The 18471-nt window shown below is 39.5% G+C and overlaps 1 protein-coding gene across 3 annotated transcripts in view; it reads right to left on the bottom strand.

Moving 5' to 3' along the window:
* LOC127430416 (gamma-aminobutyric acid receptor subunit beta-4) overlaps window positions 1-18471 on the bottom strand; it is a 115513-nt gene that overhangs the window by 6664 nt on the left and 90378 nt on the right. For 2 of the 3 annotated variants that reach the window (XM_051680164.1, XM_051680165.1), the window contains 3 exons: window positions 13422-13559; window positions 7356-7508; window positions 2721-2977 (listed from right to left, as the gene is read on the bottom strand). In XM_051680164.1, the coding sequence (XP_051536124.1) occupies window positions 2721-2977; window positions 7356-7508; window positions 13422-13559 (548 nt within the window). Of the gene's footprint in view, window positions 1-1210; window positions 1301-2720; window positions 2978-7355; window positions 7509-13421; window positions 13560-18471 lie in introns of all 3 variants that reach the window. The other variant, XM_051680163.1, reaches the window with a different exon arrangement.

Raw genomic sequence — 18471 nt, 5'->3', positions numbered from 1 at the left:
CCGAAGCACCCAGGGGTGTTCTCTGCAGTGCACCAGTGCAGAGGAGGGAGAAGCCGCTGAAATGCCCCACCAGATCCAGCAGGTGAATGAACAGTGATATTCAGCTCAATGAGCATGACCGTTCGGCTCCGAAGAGAAAATCTGAATGAGTGGTTGCATACCAGCTCCTTTTATACCCGTATGTCCGGGGGAGTGGCATGCAAATACCACTCGCCAATTTTCATTGGCCTTTTATCAAAGACCAGAGGTGTCTCGGGCTGCCAAGAGTGACCCCTAGTGTCACTACATCGACACCAACGTCGAGTGAGTGACAGATAAGGAACCATTCTTTTATTTCATTCTAATCAGGTCCAATTGGTAAACATTATTAACCGTTCTTTTAATTTGCTCTTACTGGTTACACTTTTTATTGTTATTCTGTTCTAACGGGTTACCATTTGAAAAATTTTATTAACCATTATATTTTTCCGTTCCAACAGGTTACCATTTGAAAAAAAGTTATTACCAATGAATTTATTTTGTTCTAACGGGCTACTATTTGGAAAAAGTTATTAACAGTTCTTTTATTTAGTTCTAACAGGTTACTATTTTCATTTTTTTATTAACCATTATTTTATTTAGTTCTAATGGGTAACCAAATGGGTAATTTTTTAACCATTGTTTTACCATTGTCTAGTGGGTTACTATTGGGCAAATTTTATTAACCGCTCTTTTATTTCATTCTAACTGGTAACCATTTGCTAAACGTAATTAACCATTTGTTTATTTCATTCTAATCAGTTACCATTTGGAAAATGGTATTAACCATTATTTTATTTTGTTCTAACTGGCTACCATTTGGAAAGAAACTGTGGAATGCCGCAGCCAAAAAATAAATATTCAGTATCTGGCCAGAACAAACAAAAATGAAAAACATTCAGTTTTTAATCCCTGTCCTAAACTCAAATCTCAAAAAGCATTACTTCCTTTGAACCTTTCATGCACATGCAATGATTATGTGATGTCAGATTTTTATTATTACTTGGCAAGAAATCTTTACAAAGCTTTGTTGAAAATGCGATTGCTGACACACACACACACACACACACACACACACACACACACACACACACACACACACACACACACACACAGTAGAATGATAACATTTCATCCACTTCTTGGTGTAAATCCCACTGTTTCAGTTCATATGAGTTCTAAATGCATGTACCCCGACTTTTCTTTGTTCCTCAAGATACAGATTTCTTCGCTGTGTATATGACCTGAGGGTGTTGCTTTGAAACGGCGCAGAAATGGAGTCCTTGTGATGTGAAAGAAAAACATGAAGAGAACATTAAAACGGCTATATAAACTCTGACAATCAAGCAATATTTTGCTAAGAATACAAAACTGCATAAACACAAGGGTCAGTAACAAAGAACTTTGCATAAAGAGTGACATGACACACAGTGACAAGTGCCTTAAAGGAATACTTCACCCAAAAGTAAAAAATTCTGTCTGTACTCACTCTAATATTCCAAGTTCCAAGTTTTGTTTTGATTTTATTTATTTCTGTGCAACACAAAAGTTGAATCTTTTGAAGAATCTTTGATTCACAAGAAGCAATATGGTTTTGCTGTCAATGATGTCAATGACTTTGACGCACCATTTTATTTATTTATTTTTGGCTGTTTGACATTTGGGCGCAAACACGGACCAGACGTAAGCTTTGGCAAAGGGTAAAGTTATCAGTGAATAACTTTCAATTTCGGTCTGTTGTGCATAAAGCTATCATATGACTTTTGAACTTGAAATAAAGTGCACACGTCATCTTGACTGCTTTGTGTTTTTTGTCCTATTGGGATCTTGACAGATGTGGTCACTATGAACTGTTATATGGAAAGAGCTACGTAAATACTCGAAAGAGAAAAAATAACAGCATATTGGTTTGGAACGACATGAGTGTAAGTATCTAATGGCAAAATTTTATATTTTGGGTGAACTATCCCTTTAATTCAATCAAATATGCATGGAGTTTGTTTCTCATTACACTATTTTTTAGACTGAATTTAATCCACACAGTTGTGAAGTATGGAACTGGCTGACACATTTTTGTGAAGGGAAAAAAATACACCATTGTTACTGTACTAAGTTTGAAAGAAGCTTACGGCGATATAGCAGGCTAGAAGATAAATCTCTCTTAATAATAAAATGTAGCTTCAATCAAATATAATATATCACTGATTAAGAAATAACAATGGTTAATAGGCTGTTGAATATTCATTTGTAATGGTGGTTTGAAGCGAATCATTCAGGCAATGGTTGTTTTGATGAATGAAGCTGTTCTGCTTACATTCTAACTGTATCACTATTTAGACATGCACTTATGATTGAAAGTGCTTATTAAAGAGATAGTTCAGCCAAAAAATGAAAATTCTGTTCATTTTTATTCATTTACTCACCCTCATGTCATTCCAGACCTGTATGGCATTCCTTCTTTCATGGAAGACAAAAGGAGATGTTAAGCAGAATGACTGAGTCTAACATTCTGCCTAACCTCTCCTTTAGTGCTCCACAGAAGAAAGAATGTCATACATGTTTGGACCAACATAAGGGTGAGTAACTGATAACAAATATTTTTGGGATGAACTAACCCTTTTTAAATTAAATGACGTTAACTTTTGATTGACACAAAGATGAACAATGTGATATGATGAGAGAAAAAAGTTTTAGATTCGAACCTGTTCCCTTAGACGCTTCTCCTCGTAGCGTGGGCGCTCGTTGTTGGCTTTGTTCAGCCTCTCGTTGATCCTTTTCTGCTGCTGGGGTCCCCGTCCAAAGAACACATAGTTTACAAAGGCATATTCGAGCAGGGCCAGGAACACGAAGACGAAGCAGCCCATGAGGTAGACATCGATGGCTTTCACATAGGGGATCTTTGGGAGGGTCTCCCTCAGGTGGGTGTTGATGGTTGTCATGGTGAGCACCGTAGTTACACCTGCAAGGCAGCCAAGGTCAGTTCTTAGTCATGTGAACAAAATAATGGAGTGACAATTTGCTATTGGTGTAAATAGCAATGGCCACAGAGGGCAGATTCGAATCAGAGTTTGAATCTGGAGTTTAAGTTAGCAGAAATGCAATGTTTGTTTAAAGGTACACTACATAAGATTTTGTATTTATTTATTTTTGGTTACAATTAACAAAAGATTTTGAGTGAGTACATAAAAATCCATGTTCAAAACCCTGTCCTGGTCTTACCCCAATTCAAAACGGTAAGCCACAAATAATGATTTTTATTTAGAGATGTTGGGTCAGATTTGGCTTGAAATCGCAGGCATACGTCATTCTTCCTTATGAGTTTACATCATGTCCGTAAGCTCAGAAAGAATGATCGCCTGTTTAGTCTATGACATTGGCAGTAGGACATCAGTCTCCTAATGGATGTTTAACCAACTCAACTGTTTGATGAAGTTGTTTACCTGTTATTATGCTTGGATATGTTTTCTGGTAGGGTTGTTGAAGCTTAAATTGGTTGTCATGCTTTAATGAACCAAACATTACTCATGTATGCCAATCGCAATGTGTTTAAGTTTTTTTTCTTTTTCGGTGAAGTCACTGTAATATGTTTTATCATTTCATGATTTCTGAGTATTTTATAACACTGCTGCAGTTTTGAGGTTCCCTAAGTGGGTGTGTGTGCTGCTGTTTTCTTATTGATTATACTCCAGTCGCAGAAATGTACAAGTTGTTGTCACTTTCCATTGTCCTTTGAGCAGATAGTGTGTTTTAACAAAACTGACCATTTCAAATTGCATCTAAAGGCCACTATAGGGACAAGGTGGTTCCCCATGAATGTGTCCACATCTCAAGTTGTTTATAATATACAGATTTGCACAGTAGAATTTGTTTAGTGTGTAACCATCTCTCTATTATAAATTAACTTCCAAAGAAACAATTAATTATTGATTTATTCATTGTTATATTGTATATTTCTGCATATTATTTTCATGCTTAATAAAGTATGTTTCTTCCCATTCATTATTGAATAACTTTGTTTCCCTATCTGTCACTCACTCAACGTTGTGTCAATGTAGTGACACTAGGGGTCACTCTTGGGAGCCCCAAAAACCTCTGCTTTTTTTAAAAAAGGCCAATGAGAATTGGCGAGTGGATTTAGCATGCCACTCCCCCGGACATACGGGTATAAAAGGAGCTGGTATGCAACCACTCATTCAGATTTTCTCTTCGGAGCCCAGTGGTTCTATTCATTGAAGCTGAATTCATCCGTGAAGTTCATTCACCTCATCTGCCGGATTCTACGGTGCATTTCAGCGGCTTCTCCCCCTCTGCACCCCTGGAGTGCAGAGAACGCCCCTGGGCGCTTCGGCAGAACAACTAAAAGAATATATTCTAAAAAGAGTATATTTTCTTTCTAAAAGAGCGGCACACACTGAACGTCTTTTTAAAAATGCCTTTCCGTTTGTATGTTATTCCTGGTTGTGGTCGTTATCTCTCCGCTTCTGATGGCCACGATCGCTGTCTTATGTGTCTGGGTGCTGCCCACGTGGAGACATCGTTCGTGGATGGGTCTTGTCCTCATTGTGAGAACATGACCATGGCAACGTTGCGGTCACGGCTTGCATTTGTAAAAAAGCAAGCCACCCCAGCAGCTCCCCACCTCGGTCCTTCAACCTATGGGTATGAGGCTGTGCCAGTTAGCACTGGGGGCGATTTGGGGACCTCAATGGGACCACCTCTGCCGGGTATCCCCCCACGGACCTCCCATTCCCCAGTATGCTCGCTTGCCCCAGTCGGGCGCTCGGACTAGATCGCCGGCTCGTCTCAGGGCGAGTTCGACCTCTCGTTCGGAGCCCGGGAAGAAGACGAGATATGGAGCACAGCATCAGAGAGCGGGTTCGTCCAGTCGGACGCAGAGGCTTCGACTGGGCTTCCTCCTTCGGGAATGGTCGCCCAGTGCCAGGCCGATGTGGAAATGATGGACATGCTTTCCCTGGGTCACATGTCCATCGTCACGACCACCGTCCCATCTTTGCAGGTATGGCACTCCAGCGGCAGTCCCCCCACCCCTGTGCACCTAAGTGGCCTACCACCCACGGTGATAGACACGATCACTCAGGCTAGGGCTCCCTCTACGAGGCGCCTATATGCCTTGAAGTGGCATCTGTTCGCTAAGTGGTGTTCTTCCCGACGCGAAGTCCCCAGAGATGCGCAGTCGGATCAGTGCTTTCCTTCCTGCAAGAGAGGCTGGAGGGGTGGCTGTCCCCCTCCATCCTGAAGGTGTATGTAGCTGCTATTTCGGCTCATCACGATGCAGTAGATGGTAAGTATTTGGGGAAGCACGACTTGATCATCAGGTTCCTGAGAGGCACTAGGAGGTTGAATCCCTCCAGACCACGCCTCGTCCCCTCGTGGGACCTGTCTTTAGTCCTTTGGGGTCTACAGTGAGCTCCCTTTGAGCCCTTGGTATCAGCTGAGCTTAAGACACTGTCTTTGAAGACTGCCCTCCCAACTGCGCTCACTTCCATCAAAGAGTAGGGGACCTGCAGGCATTCTCTGTCAGTGAATCATGCCTGGAGTTTGGTCCGGGTTACTCTCACGTGATCCTGAGACCCCGACTGGGCTATGTGCCCAAGGTTCCCACGACCCCTTTTAGGGATCAGGTGGTGAACCTGCAAGCGCTGCCCCAGGAGGAGGCAGACCCAGTCTTGGCGTTGCTGTGTTTGGTGCGAGCTTTACACATCTATTTGGATCGCACGCAGAGCCTTAGAAGCTCCGAGCAGCTCTTTGTTTGCTTTGGTGGTCAGCGGAAAGGAAGCGCTGTCTCCAAACAGAGGATCGCCCACTGGGTCATTGACGCCATCGAGATGGCATATCAGGCTCATGACATGCCACCCCCTGCGGAGTTATGAGCCCACCAGGAGTGTGGTGGCCTCCTGGGCCCTGGCCAGTGGCGCCTCTTTGACAGATATCTGCAGAGCAGCGGGCTGGGCAACACCCAACACCTTTGCGAGGTTCTACAATCTCCGGGTTGAGCCGGTCCATCCCGTGTATTGGCAGGCACGAGCAGGTAACTTCCGGGACAACTGGCCGGGTGTACTGCTTGTGCATAGCGCCTTTCCCCTCCCTTGAGGTGAAGACGTGCGCTCTTGACTCCCAGTCATGTTCACAGACTGTGATCCCTGGATGACTTTCCTCCTTAGCCCTCTGGCAGTTGAGTTTGTGGAGAAACTCGCTGACTGGCCCAGTACGTGCGCTAATGAGCCCCTGTACTGAGGTAGGTGCTCCACATCGACACAACGTCGAGTGAGTGACAGATAGGGAACGTCCTGGTTACTTTCGTAACCTCCATTCCCTGATGGAGGGAACGAGACATTGTGTCCCTCTTGCCACAATGCATAACGACCCGCTGAATTGGCCGGGACATGGTCTCAGCTCCTCAGCACAAAACCTGAATGAGTGGTTGCATACCAGCTCCTTTTATACCCGTATGTCCGGGGCACTGGCATGCAAATTCCACTCGCCAATTCTCATTGGCCTTTTTTCAAAAAAACAGAGGTGTTTGGGGCTCCCAAGAGTGAACCCTAGTGTCACTACATCGACACAACATCTCGTTCCCTCCATCAGGGAACGGAGGTTACGAAAGTAACCAGGACGTTTGTGTTTTTTAGATTACAGTCTTCTTTTTGCAGTGCACAGACATGCTATTGTAGTATTACGGTTCACTTGCATTGTCCACTGAGGCTGTAGATTGTAATATCAAAACATCAGCCATTTCACGAGTTTCACCTCTTGAACTGATATGTGCAGTACAATACAAACGTTAATGTGTAGTGGATAAACACTTGAGTAATCATATTAAAAAAAAAATAATTAAGTGTGATGTTTATCTTCCTCAATCAAGTAACAAATAAAATATCAACATGAAAATTGCACGTCATGACTCTGGCTCTACTGGTAAAGATCTCCTAGTGATAAGGTAACTTCAAACCATGAGGTTTCAACCACAGATGCTGCTAGAAAGCCCAAAGTTCTGTAGTGCAGCTTTAAAGCCATTAAATAATATAAAATTTAACTGAAGTGTATCTCTGAAATGTATCACAACAGTCTTTGACGGGGAAAGAAATGCATATTAACTGTTACAACTTGCTAAAGGTTACAGCTAGTTGACACAATTGCTAACACTTTTGGGGAAAAAATTGCAATTTTCCAAGTAAGTGGGCCTATTTGACCTGTAACATATGGTATATATTGTTATTTCCAACATATATACTGTTTGAAAAAGGATTACATCCCTCAAAAATATGAACATTCATCAACTTCAGACAGTGCATTTTGAACGAAATCCTGATATTTACCCAGGGCCACACGAGCAGCAGAGGCATCATAGTTGATCCAGAAGGAGACCCAAGACAAGATGGTGATCAGGATAGAGGGCATGTAGGTCTGCAGGATGAAGTAGCCGATGTTTCTCTTAATGCGGAAACTCAATGACAGCCGAGGGTATGAACCTGGGGAGACACAGCAGAAGCCAGAAAGAGAGAGAGAGAGAGAGAGAGAGAGAGAGAGAGAGAGAGAGAGAGAGATGTCAACATGTAAGAGAAAAGACAAAAGAGCAAGCACAGGAAAAATAGATCTACAATTTGCAATTGTCAAAGTCTGCACTTTGACAACGGGTAGTCATTTTCCCATTTGTTCAGATGGAGCATTTAATTTCCCCAAAGCAATGGATTCTTTCCCGTGGACTCGTTCCATTCCAATTAAACATGGCAGAAAGTTGCAAACATGGCACATTTTTCTGAAAGCCCCTTCTCAGCAGACAGCAACTACGTCCCTCTGAGAATTGTCACAAAAGCCTGTAGTGTCTATTTCCATTTAGTCATCTTAAACAGGGAATTTGGGGGGAAAAATAGGTCTCACTTTATATTAGGTGCCATACATATGTACGTTAGCTGTCTAACTACTATGTACTTTCATAAAAAAATTAAACATACAACTTAGATACAATGTACAATGTAAATTACAATGTAATCAGTGTTGGGGAAACTTCTTTGAAACAAGCTACTCATAACCTTTAAAAAAAATTGTTACTTAAATGTAGCAAACTACATTGAAGCTATTTAAAAAAGAAAATAAGTTTAGATCTGTAACAATTGGATGATCATTTTTGTGCACTTAGCATTGGCGGTTGGGGGTGAATTTATGTGTGCGCTTAGCAGTGTTGTAATGTAGGGGTGTTTACATCTTTACTTATTATTATCTTTACTAAAATTTAATATTTGGGGACCCCCCAAAGTCTATTTTTTATATCCTTTTTTTTTTTTTTTTTTTTTTGTGGGTCTAATACCTTATGCCCCCCCTTAATTTGTGCACTGGATACTAGAGCATAACTGTAACAAAACCATGGTTTCAGCTAAACAAACAAACAAACAAAAAAACAAACTACAGTTATGGTTACTGCAATATTACTATAGTAAAACAATGGTTAATTTTCATAAGGGTTCAACAAATAGGGTGACAACATTAAATAGAACATACATTTATCCTTAATATACACCAATAAACTAGAAAACACCATATTTCATCCATCTTTTTCCTATGTCCCATGATGCTTAGCGTGAAATGTGGGCGTTACTTCCGTTATCAAGTAAACACAGTTGTTGTTACGGCGTACGTCCATTAATTCTTTCATTGCGGTGTTGGGATTTTGAAGAGAGCTTGTCTGATTTCATGAGGACACACATCAATCACTACATCAGTGCGTTACTGAATGAAAAGAAACAGCAAAAAAATCATAAAAGACAAAGCGCTGTTTCTCCCATACGCTGTTGAGATTTCATCTCAGCACAAACGCAACATTTCGAGCAGAATTATTGGTCGTTTTAGTGCAGTAAATCTGTTAGTTCAGCTTCAGATGTGTGTGCTAGTCATCTTAACCTACATGTTTATATCAGACAGACTGAGGAAGAGCCGTGAAGTTCTCATCCTTGGGTATGTAATCGCTTTTTCAAGTTGTCCAATCGGATGATTATTTCCTTTTAAATCCGCACGCAAGTTTAAACATTTGTTCAGCGTGTAATTGACAGGTGAGAGGCGGTGCTTCGCTGTCACCCGGGACGTATCAGGACGCCGTTTTAAACCTTTAAATGTGATGTGGTTTTTGACTATCTCTGTATGTGTTTTTTGTGATCCAATCACAAAACATTTGGTATAGAGGATGGTATAGATGAGCGAATTTGATTACTATCTCAGCTCTATTGCTGTCTTTGCAATACAATGTGACAAATGTAGCATTTAATGATGCTTCATTGCTACTTGTTGTAAAATGTAGGTTGTCACTGGAAAAGCTATGCTATTGTGAAAATAGCTGAGCTACTGTAACACTACAAAATGTTTTTGTTAAATTAGTAGCATCACTACATTTAGTTAACTAGTCCCCAACACATCATTCATAATAATTACATCATATCAAATGCTTAATTTTCTTTTTGTAGCTACTGTACATAGACACCTAATTTAAAGTGGGTTCCCTCCCCAAAAAGAAAAAAAGTTTGTCTTTCCTTTTCAGCTGATGTCATGAATCCCTCCTCTATACCTCTCCCTTCTACCCACCTGGATCCATTGTGAACACCCACTTTTCACAATCCAAGTAACTCTCAATGGATCAAATTAAGTCCTGCCCTACATTTTTTAGTCAAACCCAATCCTTTTTCACTCTGAAATATTTCACATTACGGAAAAGGGGTTGGAAACGGCATTTCAGGTTTATTATGTAAATTCTGGTATACTGTATTAGGAAACCATAAGCAGCCTTTCTAAGATTAGCTTGGATGTGTCTTCTCTACTGTATGTCTTTGCAGCTAAATGGCAGGTGAGGCAAGATTTATTGCCACATTCAATGTACTAATAATTAAAATTACTGCAACGGCTATTTATTAATGTGAAAGAAATATTCTTTTCTATTTTCTGCGGTTCCCATCTCCCTGTGCTTGAGCTTAAGTGAAATGTTTTTAGCTAGGGTTACAAAGCAAATTCCATTGGGAGCCTTTCCACTGCAATTTTCTGGAGGTAGCTTTGCGAAAATGATCAGGCTGTAATTTAAATAGCACTTGACTTCGAGCTCTACACTTTGCTTCCCTCCATAATTTTTTTTTTATTCACACTTGTTTGGTCACATCCCCATGAATCCAAATAAACAAGAGCACACAAAGGCTAAAGCACTTAAAGCAATAGCCACATTTTCAGTTGAGCAGCACATGGTGATAGCCTTAAATCTTCTGGAGATCTCTTTTGTTGAATTGTTGTCAGTGAAGGTTAGCCTGAGCCAAGAATTTAGAGCTGGTTTCAACTCAATGCTGGTCAGTGCTGGGGAGAAACTAGGTAAAAGTAGTGATGCTACAAATTGAAAATTATCATTCGCTCACACTCATGTTTTTCCAAACCAGCAATATCAGCTAAGCTTTGATGGTGAACCACATGGCTATGCTGGTACACCAGCTAGACCAGAACTAAATCAGCATAAACCAGCCTTGACCAGCATGGTCTTTTCTGAAGGTGCTGTTTTTTATACGACATTGTTTTCACATGTAGCTTTGCAGCCAAGCTAGCTGAGTAATCTAATAACTTCTAAACTCTCTCATATAAAGCATTGGAAAGTCTGATTTTACAAGTGACTTACTTTTAAATATAAAGTTAAAGGTGTACTCAGTAATTCTTTGTTTATGTTGTGCTGGTATGGCAATCGTCTTGCACTTACACTGACACCTAGTGGAATGAATGTAGCGTTATTCAAATGCAATAGCTTTCAGTGACCCATGCAATTGTAGAAATTCACTATACACAGTCAGAAATGATTAATTTTATCCATGAGTGAAGGTGTTCAATAACAGGGCAGTTACTGAGATAAAGTGAGAAGTATTAAGCTGGCCATGTGATTCTAACATGGCAGCCCCCTTGTAGAATAAAACAGCTTTTATAGGGTTACTGATGTGACTGGAGTCCTCATCTAAAGTGAGTGCTCATGATTTTATACATACTGTATGTTTCAAATTTAGGAGTTAAAATTTTTAATTAGGAAAAAAATACTGAGTGCACCTTTAAACAGCTGTTCATCACTGTTTATCATCTTTATTAGTTGTATTTAATGTAAATGTATCATCTCAAGTTTAGTGCTGTCCCCCTAATTGAGATCTTCATTGTTTTTGAGACTGCTCTGATTGTAAAAATAAATTAAATCATCTGATAGATACATATTTGAATACATATTGCCCTTTTATATAGCTTTGAATAGTTAGCTCCTTTTCTTTAGCAGCGAGTTGTGTAGCTAACAACTTTTTCAAAAAGGTAGCTTGACTGCAGATTAACTGATCTTAAGTTCAGTCATGAAACTCTACATGGTTATTGTTTGGTCGCATCCCCATGAATCCAAATAAACAAGAGCACACAAAGGCTAAGCACTTAAAGGGATAGCCACATTTTCAGTTGAGCAGCACATGGCAATAGCCTTAAATCTTCTGGAGATCTCTTTCACCGAATTGTTGTCAGTGAAGGTTAGCCTGGGCCAAGAATTTAGAGCTGGTTTTAACCCTATGCTGGCCAGTGCTGGGGAGAAACTAGGTAAACGTAGTGATGCTACAAACTTGAAAATTATTATTCGCTCACCCTCATGTTTTTCCAAACTAGCAATACCAGCTGGTACACCAGCTAGACCAGAACTAAATCAGCATAAACCAGCCTTGACCAGCATGGTCTTTTCTGAAGGTGCTGTTTTTTTATATGACATTGTTTCCACATGTAGCTTTGCAGCCAAGCTAGCTGAGTAATCTAATGTCTTCTAAAGTCTCTCATATAAAGCGTTGGAAAGTCTGATACATTTTACAAGCAGCTTACTTTTAAATATATATATTTATGTATATACATATATTATTATTATTTAATCCCCTTTTCTCCCCAATTTGGAATGCCCAATTCCCACTACTTAGTAGGTCCTCGTGGTGGTGCGGTTACTCACCTCAATCCGGGTGGCAGAGGACAAGTCTCAGATGCCTCCGCTTCTGAGACAGTCAATCTGTGCATCTTATCACGTGGCTCATTGTGCATGACACTGCGGAGACTCCCAGCATGTGGAGGCTCATGCTACTCTCCACGATCCACGCACAACTTACCACACACCCCATTAAAAGCGAGAACCACTAATCATGACCACGAGGAGGTTACTCCATGTGACTCTACCCTCCCTAGCAACCGGGCCAATTTGGTTGCTTAGGAGACCTGGCTGGAGTCACTCAGCACACCCTGGATTCAAACCCGCGACTCCAAGGGTGGTAGTCAGCATCAATACTCGCTGAGCTACCCAGGCCCTTACTTTTAAATATTAAGTTAAAGGTGCATTCAGTAATTTTTTGTTTATGTTGTGCTGGTATGGCAGTCGTCTTGCACTTACATTGACACCTAGTGGCATGGATGTAGCATCATTCAAACCTGATAGGAAACTCTACATTGTGCAAGTGGTGCACTGATGCTAAAGGCTGTAGCTTTTAGCCTCCTTGTTAGCGCACCCACCTGCCATGCTGGCTGACGACAGTTCGAATCCCGCTCAGAGTGGGTCGAGCAGGACCGGTTACACAAGCTGATAGGTCCTTTCAACATTTAATCTGTTAGCCAATTGGTTTACACTACCTATGGTCTTAGCCAGTATGTCTTTGATGTGTAATCTGTCAGCCAATCAACTTGCGTACACTCTCTCACTGTCCAACATTTAAATGGCTCAGTTGTTTGCAATTAGTTTTACTGCAGCGTGCTAGGAGAGTTTTTTTTCTCTCTGAAATCCTCCTCCACCCCAGCATCACTTCAAGGGATTTGTATGCATGTCTAATTGTGCAGCAGCAGCAGCATGTCTTACTTGCGCAAAACGACATGCATGTGTAGCAGATCAATCCACCAAGATCAAACCTACCCCAATTTGCCATTTCCATTGTGATACTTTTATTTATACATTTATATACATTTATTCCAAGAGTTGTCATGACTGAACTACTTTAAATTACAAGAGTAGCTAGTAGCTTGACAAGTAGACTAAAGTAGCTTCCCCAACACTGATGCTGTCTTATAAATGCATTGGATAAATGTGGGTTCAAATTGGAGATCATCTCAGATATGAAAACTATATTGAAAAATATTTTTCCACATTATGTAAAAACATTTATGTTAATAATTTATGCCAGCATTTGTAGCTCAATTGGTAGAGCATGGTGCTGGCAATGCCAAGGTTTTGGGTTTGATTCCCAGGAATCAGAGATCTGACTGCACTATAAGTTGCTTGTGATAAAAGCATCTGCTATGCATGAATGTATACTGAGGCTATTTCCATGACATATTCCATATTTGCACTATTTCCTCTACAATTTGAGATGATTCATCCATACCTGTGGTGAACCTCACTTCCCTGGACACAAGACGTAGCTCCACGATGGAGAACTGAGGCAATTCCAGTTTGTCCACACCTGTGACCGCGCTGTCCCCTCCTTGCCAGAAGAATATAATATCATCTGTGGTATATCCATCTGCACAAGCATGGTTGACAGAACAATTAATTCTTATGTTACATTGCACACAATTGAACTACAATAATTTGGGCACTTAAGCCACACTAATAAATGTATTAATGTCATTGCATTGTACTGTATAACAAAATATCAACAAAGTTGCATGTATTTTAAAGAAATATAGCCAAAACCTCAAGTCAATTTGCTGCTCTTCTCGCTTGGTCACCGAGATTGCTTCAAATTGTCAATAAAATATGTTTATATTTCATTTCTACACATTCTGGCATGTTAGTGGAACATGTCCATAGTTAATATGCTCAACAACACATGTGATTAGTCTGTTAAGACACCTACGTGAACTAGAGGGAAACTGACTTCATACATCCGCTAATATCACCTTGACTAAGAAAAGTGAATTTAGTTCTGAAACAATCTTCACACATTATGTTAAATTCATGCATTTTTAAATGTGACTTAAGTGTCCAAAAGTGTTCAAAATCTTTTGGGGTAGCAATCAATGAAAAGCACTGCACGATTGGTGTAGACTCATCAGAATATCAAACATTATTGTTTCAAATGAAAGAAAATGTTGATACAAGCAATTTCGACAATTTTTATACCTCAGCAGGTATCTGACCCATTGATCTGCACAAAGCGCCACACAGTAGGCTAAGCAAGAAACAATGTGTATTGCATAATCATTGGAAACACAAGCCTGGCTATTTATCTGGGCTCCACTGATGTACTAGTGATGGACAAGGTGCACCGGCCTTGTACGGCTAACTGAACGATAGTGCAGGGCACCTCATTAATAAATGGGCAAACAGTACACGTTCAATCTTACCTGCGTCTGTCAATTCTGCCTCGAGCCCTCAAAGTCAAAGCCCTTCAAGAGCATTTATCACGACTGACACTCAAAGACAGAGTGGGCAGGACTGCAGATATGGCTGATTGCTCTAAACGGGCTTAATGATTACATTTGCTTACATTAGGTCTCTGTGGATTGTGTCAGAGATAAGAAGCGAAACGTGAAATTGATAGTTGGATGAGTTTAAACTCTTATTGGCCATGGTCACTTTTTTCCAAGGTGGAGCAGTTTAAAAATGAGTTAGTGAGTAAGATTGGGCAGAAACTTTATGGCATTTGCCCAAGTGCGGACTGGCCATCTGAAGCACCAGGAGTTTTTCCGGTGGGCAGCGGGCAATGTGGCCCACCTTAAAGGCGAAATAGGCGGCTGCCTAGGGCACCAACATGCCTATGAGAGCCCCATTAATAAACAAAAAATCAATAAACAAATAATTACGTTAACATCAATGACTTATATTTTCAAATTAACTTTCACTAATGGCACATTTCATTACATACGATACTACTGAGCAACATGTGTGGACCTGATTATTTGACATACAAATTACAATAATGGTGATAACCAAAAGCAACATATTAAAGGAATATTCCGGCTTTGATACAAGTTAAGCTCAATCAACAGTATTTGTGGCATAATGTTGATTACCACAAAAATTATTTTCGACTCATTTTCAATAAAAAAGCAAACATCTAGGTTACTGTGAGGAACTTACAATGAATGGGGACAACTTTGGGGGGAGGGATTAAAAGCAGAAATGTGATGCTTATTATTTTATAAAAGCACTTAAATTAATTCTACTGTTAAAATGCATGCATTATTTGAGCTGTAAAGTTGTTTAAATTGTAATCTTTACAGTAATTTTATAGTTTTAAGGTTTGTTGACTACATTGTCATGGCAACAAAGTTGTAAAATTGGCTATAGCGTTACACAGAAAAGGTTAGTTAGCAATCTCATAATGCTAAAATCATGTTAACATGCATATTTATGTTTATGTCTTGTAGCTATACTTTTAAAAAGTGAATATGCTGCAACCTGGTCTCATAGTGAAAACGACTCTATATACATTTTTGCAAAACTTGTTATAGGTGTCTCCAGGTACAATTCCCTGCAGTTTCCAGGAGAAATTAACACTAGAGGTGCTACAACTGTGTGTTTTATTCACTTTCACTCAAGTCATGACTTTAATGGCTGATTATGACTTTATAAATACTTATTTTTCTCTCTATTACTTAGACCCCACTATTTTATGATATCGACACACTTTTACTTTGAAACGCATCTTTGAAAATCAATACATTTTAATGCTTGTGTTACAGACCCACCTACATATATACACTTATTCCAGCATGGTTAGCTTGTGCAGTAGCTCACCTGATAGGGCGTCAGAGCACCGCGGTTGAAGTCCAGCAATAACCTCAAGCTGACACGTGACATTACAGAGACATGAAGCGGCACAAAATGATGTGGTTGTTTCAGAAATTAGATTTTTCATTTTGCTTTTGCATTTAAAAAAAACTATTGGTTAGGTTTAGGCATTGATAAGGTAAGGATGTCTTTTTAACATCTCATTTATATTTTAAAACACTATTGTTTAAGTTAAGGCAAAAGTTTTATGTTTGGGAGGTATGTTTTAAAAACATCCATCCAAAATTCACCTTAAACCCGCATCTGTAAAAGACATCATTTTACTCACTTTTGGCGCCCCCAGCTGGAGAATTTAACTGGAAATCTGCAGCCAAACGTGTTATACAGCACGTCAATTTTTAATTGCCAAAGTGTTGTCATGTTCACGTAAATTTCATGAAATCAGGCTGGTATTTTAATGTTCAAAAATTGGCCCCCATTCACTTCCATTGTAAGTTCCTCACTGTAGCCCAGATTTGTGCTTTTTATAAAGAAAAGGAGGGGGAAGTCAAAAGTAATTTTTGTGGTAATCAATATTATGCCACAAATGCTGTCGATTGAGCTTAACTTGTATTAAACCCGGAATATTCCTTTAAGTATAAGATGAGCTCTGAATAATTACAAAATGATAACTAACTGAAAGTTACAACAAATAAGAAAACAGCAACGTAAATAAAATCTGCAAACAATAGAGCCATGAGCAGACACTGTCTTATTCATAATTAATTCATACTTTTGAAGCATTACTGGGAACTGTAGTAAGGCTTCTTATCACATATTCTCATCATATGTTCTTATCTTGTCTCTTTAGACACAGATCGCACACCTTGCTGAATAATGTTCACGCCTGTCAGATATGCAGAAAACAAGTCATGAAAAATATTACTTAGTGGCTATTTGAGTCATTGAGGCTTACTTTGTTTAAGGGATGACAGAAACAGCGCTTGTCAATTTCATAGGGTTTTTCACGTTTTCTCAAGAATAATCTGGAGAAGTAATTCAGACACTTTCTGTTTTCTTTGATTGTTTTGCAGTAAATAACATTTACACATAGTTATGTGGGTAATTAACATGCAATTTTAAGCATAGTCAGCAGTGTCCTGCGGTGTGACACTTTCTTCATCTAACTATTTTAAACAATATCATGCCTATTTTGCCTAGGGCCCCACAAACCCACGGGCTGTCTGTGGTAATGATAATATTGCGCCTCTTGTCCTTTGGTCCAGGCAAATGGCCCATGGGGCCCACTTGAGGGGATAGGGTTTAGTGAGTTACTTAAATCACGCCCCCTTTCACGCCTAACCCCTAATTCACACAGACAGTGATATCAATCCATTCTGTCTTAGAATCTGTCATAGATATCTTCAAACAGCGCTGTGGGAATAATTAATCAAATAATTTTTCATGGATAAAAAAGCACTTTTCCTTCACTCACCAGTCCACAGGCACGATTAACAAGACTAATTTCAAGCATTTAATTCTTTAGATTATTAAGGTCTTTTGGAACATGAGAAACATTAATTCAGCCAGGTGTTCAAACTTCTGGCCAGAGCTCTGCAAGTGATGAAATTATCAAGTGATGAAATGGTTTTAGGAATAGAATGTTTGAATAAGATAAAAACCTAATAATTCAGGACAAAAACCCTTAGGAAATAAATTGACACTTTTGCAAACACTAGCCATCAACAGATATGTCTTTTTCACACAAAATTTTGTTTTGGTCCCAGTCCGCCCATGCATTTGCTTGTAAGCTAACATACAGCTATGAGGAATTTGGTTTTATTATTGTCATGGGTTTATTTTGTGTTCAGAAAACATAAAACTTTGTTTCGAGTGAGATAAATCGGTTTTCACTGGTATATGGGACACTCCTGCAGCCTCTCACAGTGTGATGAGCCAATTATCTTGGAGCATATTGCCATACAACACTTACTATTTATGAAGTATATAGTATGCATTGCAATATATTGCATACGGTGTAACATACTAGTTTTAAATAGTAGGCAGTATATATTGTGTACTATGCAGTAAAAAGTATGTGAGTATGTCACTCTGTACAATGTAGCATACTACTCTTTATAATGTTTATCATTACATGATATTGCATACTGTTTCATATAGTATCTTTTTTTTTAATATATTAGGCAGTATACAGTATATACTGTGCAGTGTTTAGTAAACAGCATGCTAGTTTTCTGTTCCAAACAATGCAACATGCTGTTGTTTGAAATGTTCATCATTACAAATTTCATACTTTTTTCACATACTATTTTAAAATAGGATGCAGTATACATTATATACACTGCAGTATATATTAAGAAGTATGCAAGTATTCCATATCACACAATGTATCCCAGTACAGTTTGAAATGTTTATCTTTACATCTTGCATTCTGTTTCACATTCTGTTTTTTTATTCGGAGTGTCTATTTGCACCTCGGTGTAAAGAGCATCTGCCACACAGCTCAGCTTTTTGCACCCCATTAGTCTGGTGGAACTACCGAAATATAAGACAAACTAACCAATAGATGTCACTGCAGTGGCGTGGGGTGTAAAGACAGTGTGTGGATGTTTACTGTTGTCCTAGCAACCGCAGTTCGAATCCGTGTTCTGTACCACTCTTTTTTCCCTTCCAGTTTCCTCTTTCTACTCTTATAT

Source organism: Myxocyprinus asiaticus, chromosome 40 (genome assembly GCF_019703515.2).
Source record: "Myxocyprinus asiaticus isolate MX2 ecotype Aquarium Trade chromosome 40, UBuf_Myxa_2, whole genome shotgun sequence".
In the NCBI taxonomy this organism is placed as follows: Eukaryota; Metazoa; Chordata; class Actinopteri; order Cypriniformes; family Catostomidae; genus Myxocyprinus; species Myxocyprinus asiaticus.
Note: the sequence above shows the minus strand (reverse complement) of the source record. Positions and strands in the feature narration are given on the sequence as shown.